General features: G+C 40.9%; 1 protein-coding gene across 1 annotated transcript; it reads right to left on the minus strand.

The window, feature by feature from the left end:
- On the minus strand, nucleotides 1-1,011 carry CNR2 (cannabinoid receptor 2). The gene has a single exon (XM_015819662.1). It carries the CDS (start codon nucleotides 1,009-1,011, stop codon nucleotides 1-3), a length of 1,011 nt encoding a protein of 336 aa, XP_015675148.1.
- Nucleotides 1,012-7,963: the final 6,952 nt, after the last annotated feature.

Raw genomic sequence — 7,963 nt, forward strand, 5'->3', positions numbered from 1 at the left:
TCAAGAGCTTTCTGCTTCCTGGTTGGTCTCTGAATTGGCCAACACCTTCCGCAAACAAGAGCAGAGTCGCCTTAGGGAAGAGCTTAGCTCCTTGCTTCGTAGGGCGTAGATAGCTGGGTTCACCATTGAGTTCACCAGACAGAGGGTGATGCAAAAGGCAAAGGCTACCCTGGCAAATTTGTCCATTGTTGAAAAGAGGCTGTAGGCCATGAGTAACAAACCAGGTGACCAACATATCACCAGGACCATCAGGACGATCGACAGAGTCTTGGCCAGCTTGATGTCAATTCTCCTCTTGGGGTTTTGTTGGCTTTCTTCCAGATGGTGCTTCTTCATGTTCAGGGTATGTTGGTGAGCCTTCCAAAGGACGTGCATGTATGCATAGATGATGGAAACCAGGAGAACCAGAACCAGGATGATCCAGCTTGAGAGATAGCTGTTAGCAACAAAAGGGAACAGCTGGGAGCAGGTAGACTGGAGACTACAGCAGTTCCATCCCAAAAGGGGCAAGGAAGATAGGAACAGGGCAGTAACCCACAGCACCGACAGAGCCACCACAGCTCTTCTTCTGGTGACCAGCTGCTTGTACTGGCTGGGCTGGAGAAGACAGATGTACCTGTCAAAGGCCATCAGGAACAGGCTGCCAAGGGAAGCTGTGAAGGAGGTGTTGACTCCAGTAAGCTTTAGCAAGTAGATCTCCTTGGAAGCACTTTTCCTATTAAAAACATGGAAGTTAAGAAAGCTGCTCACAAACGTAATAGTCGCCAGTGTGTCTGCTAAGGCCAGGCTGCTGAGAAGGATGTAAGAAGGTTTCTTCCGAAGCTTTGAAGAAGAAAAGATGAGGTACAGGACCAAGGAGTTCTCTACGATGCAAAGGCCACCAATGCTGAGGCACAGCACAGCGATAATGGGTTTTTCTGATTTGTTGAGGACCATGAAGCACTTCAGGTGTAGCAAGGTGGAGTTGCATTGAAAGTTAGTAAATATTTCAGCCGGGTCGCATCCTTCCATCCCTGTAAACTTGAGATTGCAAAGGCCTTTTTTTTTCAGAAAAGGATGGTCTTCCTTGGCAAGTTTTGTGGTTCAACTGCAAGAGATGGCAGCAAGGAAAATTAAATGGATCGTAGCAATGAACATTTTCTGCACAGCCTTGATTTATTCCAAAAAATTTTTTTAAAAAAAAAACTGGGCAATTTTAAGAAGTATGGATTTCAACTCTCAGAATTCCCATGCATGTTGGGGAATTTTGAGAGTTGGAATCCACAAAACTTAAAAGTTGCTGGGTTTGAAAAAACAATGATTATTCCATGCCCCATCTTATCTTACATGCAGATAAGTGCAGATAACTTAACAATCTGAATTGGTCATCCTTAGTGAAGCGTGCAAACCAGCGTCTGCATTTCCTGTGTCGGGTGAGGAGAGTACATCTTTCTCCTTCTATCCTGACCACTTTTTATAGAGGCACAATTGAAAGCATTTTAACAAACTGCATCACTGTCTGGTTCGGTGGCAGCAGTGCCTCAGATAGAAAGTCCATACAGAGAGTGGTGAGGACAGTCGAGAAGATCATAGGACGCTCGCTCCCTGTTATTCAGGATGCTTATAGGCGCTTAGAGCACAAAGCATTGTTAGAGAACCCACAGGTCCACTTTACGGTCTGTTTCTGTTGCTCCCCTTTGGGAGGAGGTTTCGAAATATTTCTAGCAGGACTACTCAATTCTGTAATAACTTTGTTCCCTACGCCATCCGTCTGGTAAACTCGCAAGATTAGTTTTTCTCGCCATGCGAGAAAAAACAAACTACATTTTTTTCCCTCTGTGTCATATAATATATGTGGGTATATGCATAATTCTGTATTTATTTATTTTATCATATTTATTAGTGTATATCGGAGGTGGTGGTTGATCCTTTGAGAGCTGAATGCAACGAAATTTCATTTTAATGTATGCCGATTAGCGTACATTTAAAGTGACAATAAAAGTTATTATTCTATCCCACAAACATGCTCTTATAGAGAAACTTTGATCTGGTTTCTGTTTCAGAAGAGGAAGGGATGGTCTCTTGTTGGCAGATGAGGAGATGATGCAAAGTGGGAGATGGAGATCCACAGATCACCAACCTTGCAAGTATTTGGAAGGGACTTTTCAAAGGTTTTGCTTTCATTTATAAGCGCTCTTCAACTGTTTTAATTGGCAACAACTTTAGAGGCTATTAAGGTCTCTGAATTGTATGCAAGCTCGGAACAGGTTGCCAGTGAGGTTTTGCAAAATGTGTGTGGGGGGTTTCTTATTATTTTTGTGCAAAAATGTTTTTAAAAAGCTATACAAATCAAATTCAAAATAGGAAAGCTAATAATAATAAAGAAATAACCATCACCTTTACCAGCAACCTGGATTTAATCCAATTTCTACTACTCCACCCTTAAATTTTACCTTTATATTTTTCTGAATACAGTAATATACATTACGATATTAGAATGCTGATTTTATAGTGTATGATTGCTGTTCTTTTTGAAATACAAAACAATCATTTCAGCAAATCACACAATATTTAATTAAACATTAAATTTACTTCTCAGAAGAAGAAAAAGAAAAACACAGAACATGGAATTCCAGGCTTCTTTTACTCCATCCTATATTTTAAAGAGCAACCCTGTCTATTCGGAATTACTCCAAGTAATTCTCCAAAGAGACATTTTGATCAATGGAGAATAGAAGTATTTTTAATATGGGAAGGATGTTGTTTGATTTTAATCCCTCCTTAGACCAATACATCTCTCCAGACATTTTCCCCATTTGGATTCAGCCGCTTAAATTTCTGAAATTCTCATTGAATCAGGGCTGTTATCAGGCTACTCAGTTTCTTTTTAGTTTCAGTGCTTTTTTATTTTTGTTTGCTGCCCACAGTTTCTTGGGTGGCTGGGCAACGGCATACGTTTATTTTCATTTCGTTTTTATCCTGCCTTTATGTTTTGCTAATTCAAAATAGCATATATCTTTAATGCTCCCACTGTTTGGTCCATAACAACAACCCTGCCAGGCAGGCTAGGCTGGATGGCTCAAAGTGACTCAGACAGCTTTCATACCTAAGGGAGGACTAGAAGTCACAGTTTCCTAATCCTAGAGACAACCACCCCTTCAAATTGGCACTTGGTGTGTGTGTGTGTGTGTGTGTATTGATTGATGGATGGATGTTCTGTGCCACGAATAAGGAACCTGTGGCCTCTCACCCTATTTCTACAGTTCCCAAAATCGCCAAGATCACTCTGATAAAATCAAGCAGTGTCAACATGCGTTTTAAACAATTTTTCCAGGTTCTGTATTTATGTTGACCATAGAGAAAATTCTCAAGGAGTGTTCTAACCAAAAAGGAAGTCGGTTCTTTTCAACTTTCTGTTTTCCCAAACATAAACTCTAACCAGAACATCCTCTAAGTCTTCTTTGAGGGTGTTTATCAAAGAAAACTTATTTAACTAAGATAACATAATTGGAAAGTTTATTTCAACCGTTGCTTTGAACAGGCCACAATTCTCCTTTTCATACTCACCTCTTCCACTTAGCTGCCTGTGTCCTTCAAAGAACCAGGTGCCCAATTATTATTATTATTATTTTTTCAGGCCCAGTGAAAAACAGATTCTAACGTCAAATGCATGGCATGTTGGTCTGTACTTCTACATTTACTTGTTCATTGGCAACCCTTGACTTCCCAAGCTGAGATAATGTTCAAATTCAGAAAAAGCAGAGCAATTTCCAGATGCTGGTTAGTGAACAAATAATAGGCAAATCATCTACTCTTCTTCCATAATGTTGGATTATAACCCTCCTAAATTTGACTCAGTAATGCCCCTACTCCTAATTATACAAGTTGCAGCCCTAGACAAATAATAAGAGATCATTCTCCCTCTTAAAGGTTTTTCCTAAATTGCTCTGGCCTCCACAAAGACACTATCAAGAGCAAAACCCTTGATTATCGCACCTCATTCCATCTATTTAATCTTTGACGGATTGTCTTGCTTAGGGCAGGAAGCCACAATACATAACTATGGGCGACTGTGGAAATGAGCAGCTCCAGATCCAATTCTCCATGCACAGCAAAATTACAATCATGTTCTGCTATGGTTTCTTTTTCCAAGGATTTATTTGATTTACACCCTATCTTGATGGGGCAGTGAGAAGAGCAGAAAGCAGTGGGCATCAGTACCAGCAAGAAAAGAAGTAATCTTCATTCCAAGGGAAAACAGAGTAAGTCAAGAATGCCTTGATATCTTCAGTGGCACCATCGCCATACAGTATTCTCATATTTAGAAGGGGTCAACTTAGCAAAATCCCAGTGTGCAGCCTTGTCCAAGCATTTTAAAGGTTTGGATTTGCATGTTTCCTGCACCACAATCTGGGGTTTTTTTTTTAAATCATCCCCAAATGCATCATTTGGAATGTTGTGGTTGAATATTAGGATATTTCTAACAATAAGAGCCATTCAACAGTAGAGTTCAGGTGGTTGAATTCAGTAGCTCCTTCCCCTTTAGGATAGTATGCATTACATACAAAATAAAGATGGGATAACAACAACAGAATTGCCTGCTGAGAACAGAGCCTAAAAACCCAACATTTGTTGCTGGAACAATGTTTTTCCAACTATTTTCTGACCATGTCCTAATTATCATTACATGCTTCTTTACTGGACTGGAGAACTGTAGTTGAACCATATTTCTTAATATATAAATACACTAATCCTATGGTGGCATCTTCCTGACCCACTCCCGTTTGCAGTTAACAGAATAACAGAGGCCTTCTAATCCAATTCCCTGCTTAAGCAGGAGACCCTAAACCATTTTCAACAAATTATTGTCCAGTCCCTTCTTAAAAGCCTCCAGTGTTGGAGCATTCACCGCTTCTGGAGGCAGGTTGTTCCACCGGTTGATTGTTCTAACTGTCAGGAAGTTTCTCCTTAGTTCTAGGTTGCTTCTCTCCTTGCTTAGTTTCCATCCATTGGTTCTTGTCCTGCCTTCTGGTGCTTTGGAAAATAAGTTGACCGCCTCTTCTTTATAGGAGCCCCTCAAATATTAGAAGACTGCAATCATGTCACCCCTAGTTCTTTTCACTAGACTAGACATACCCAATTCTTGCAAACATTCTTCATACGTTTTAACTTTCAGCCCCCCCAATCCTCTTTGTTGTTCTTTTCTGCACTCTTTCCAGAGTTTCAACTTGTTCTTTATAATATGCTGACCAAAACTGGATGCAATATTCCAAGTGTGGCCTTACCAAGTATCACTTCTCGTGATGCTACAAGATACTAGACAACTAAACTAGTTGTCTGATATCCCATGATACTAGATAACTAGTTTAGTTTCCACTCAGGCAATCTTACCTTCCTTTTGGATGCCCTCTGGAAGACTTATCCGTATCATCTTAGCCCTTACCTTAGCAAGAGGTTCAAAGAGCCCTTACCTTAGCAAGAGGTTCAAAGAGCCCTTACCTTAGCAAGAGGTTGCCAAGATCCCTGAAATTAGGCAGAGAGTTGCATTTCTCCTACTAGAAACAACAAATTTCTTGTGTAGAAAAGCCAAATTAACTAGGCAGCGTTTTGAAAGCCGCTGTAATACAGAATATTGCAGCTTCCTATATGCGCTGGCAATTGCCACATACAGTCATTACTTGTGGTTTTCATGTCTTCCGATGTATGGTAAAATCCAAAATACTTTTTCCTCTTTATATTTAACTCTAGAAGACCAATCTAGGATTGGATGTCTCTAAGCGTAAAAAAAAATAAATCATGCTTAGGACCTACCTGTGCAAATTTCACAGTGGTTTTTTTTGTTGTTGTTGTTGTTTGAGGGGTTTTCTGCACTCTCTCACCTGTGCTGAGAGAGTGGTGGGAAAGTTGCCTTAAAGTGGTTTGTCCAGCCAGCTGGAGAGCTGCGCAGTAGTGGAAAGAATTAGTATCTGTAGAACTGAAACCACAAAGCAGGGTCCGTTGGAAGAAGTGAAAGACAGAAGCAAAAGAAGAGTCATTATGAGTGGGAGGGCAAAAAGCTGGAGTAATAGGACAACGCAAGAGGTAGCTCCAGTGTGACTGCCATTGGACATTTCCAAGGGTAGCACCTGGTTTGTGATTGGGTTGGCTATCCTCCAGGCAACTTTTGTGGCAGGCGGTAGCATCCACAAGCAGAAGGAAGGGACTGGAGATAATAGAATGTTCTGAGAAGGCTGTTCAACAAAGGCAGCTGGAGATGATGGCTTAACATCTGGAAAATGGATTAATAATAATAATAATAGTAAAGTTGGAAGGGACCTTGGAGGTCATCTAGTCCAACCCCCTGCTCAGGCAGGAAACCCTATGCCATTTCGGACAAATGGCTGTCCAGTCTCTTCTTAAAAACTTCCAGTGTTGGAGCATTCACCGCTTCTGGAGGCAGGTTGTTCCACTGGTTAATTGTTCTAATTGTCAGGAAGTTTCTCCTTAGTTCCAGGTTGCTTCTCTCCTTGATGAGTTTCCATCCGTTGCTTCTTGTCCTGCCTTCAGGCGCTTTGGAGAATAGCTTGACTCCCTCTTCTTTGGGGCAGCCCCTGAGATACTGGATCTAACTTTTCTGGAAGATGGCTAGGTTGGAGAAAATGGATAATACAGCTTCCAAAGATGTTGGCTGGGGAATAATAATAATAATAATAATAATAATAATAATAATAATAATAATAATAATAATAATAATAAAAAAGTTGGAAGGGACCTTGGAGGTCATCTAGTCCAACCCCCTGCTCAGGCAGGAAACCCTATACCATTTCAGACAAATGGCTGTCCAGTCTCTTCTTAAAAACTTCCAGTGTTGGAGCATTCACCGCTTCTGGAGGNTGCAACATTCAGAGACTTAAGGTTTACAACATACTTGCATAATTCGTTGGTTCCTTATTTGCCTCTTCTAAGAAGAGGATGGCTTCTGAAGTTGGCTGTCATCTTTAAAATTTCTGTGCGTTCCTGGGCATTTTTTCTTGCTCCTGTGAGCCTTGTTCCCAGTTACCCATGGCTTAGTCATCTCCTGTTCGGATGACGTCAATGTCCTCTGCGTGAGGCTGCCCTTGAAGACTATCCAGATTCTAGAAGCTGCAACTGACTGAGAATGCAGCGGCATGCACAATTTTGGATGCCCTGCAATTCAGCCGAGTAACACCAGAGCTGCTCTGGCTTCCAGTTGCTCTCCGGGTGCAAGTCAAGGTGCTGGTTATCACCTTTAAAGCCCTACAGCAGGGGTCCTCAACCTTGGCAACTTTAAGACTTGTGGACTTTGCTGGGTGAGGAATTCTGGGAGTTGAAGTCCACAAGTCTTAAAGTTGCCAAGGTTGAGGACTCCTGCCCTACAGGGTATAAAAGAACCAGATACCTTGAGCCAATCTTCTGGCAATGTATTTATTCAGTGCACAATAGGAACTACAAGTACTTCAGGCAAAGCAAAAGCTGTTAAGGTGGGTCAAGTCTTTATATAGGGTACAGAAATAAATATTGCATATATTATATGTCTGTGACTAGTCAGAAAGCAACAAATCAAATCATAAAAGACATTCACGTGCAATAAAGATTTTGTTTCGTTAAGATACACTCTTAAACTAAGTTGCATCTTCTCCTTTCCCCCCAGGTTTTTTCTTTCTTTCTTAATACTTGCAACTTTGATCAAGGTCTTCAGAACACAGCTCTGTTGTTTGCTTGCTTTTTGCCTTTTGCACATCCAAGGAAATGGCTTTGGTGGAATGCTAAGGATCAAGCCAGGGTTTGTTTAAATGTGGTCATTGAACAAGCCACCTTTGGCTGAACTCACATCTGTTATGTACAACTTTAGGGTTTCCTAAACTTCAAAAGGAGGTATGGATACCATGTTTATCAAAATGCTAATAACAAAGCCTGAAATGTAGTTATTAAATACACCACATTTAAACAAACCATGGTTTGATCCTTACCATGCCACCATCGT

This window comes from Protobothrops mucrosquamatus, unplaced genomic scaffold (assembly GCF_001527695.2).
Source record: "Protobothrops mucrosquamatus isolate PMUCROS unplaced genomic scaffold, P.Mucros_1.0 scaffold963, whole genome shotgun sequence".
Lineage (NCBI taxonomy): Eukaryota > Metazoa > Chordata > Lepidosauria > Squamata > Viperidae > Protobothrops > Protobothrops mucrosquamatus.

Coding starts and splice junctions, on each gene's coding strand:
- CNR2 (XM_015819662.1), bottom strand. CDS start 1,011: ATGGAAGGATGCGACCCGGCTGAAATATTTACTAACTTTCAATGCAAC.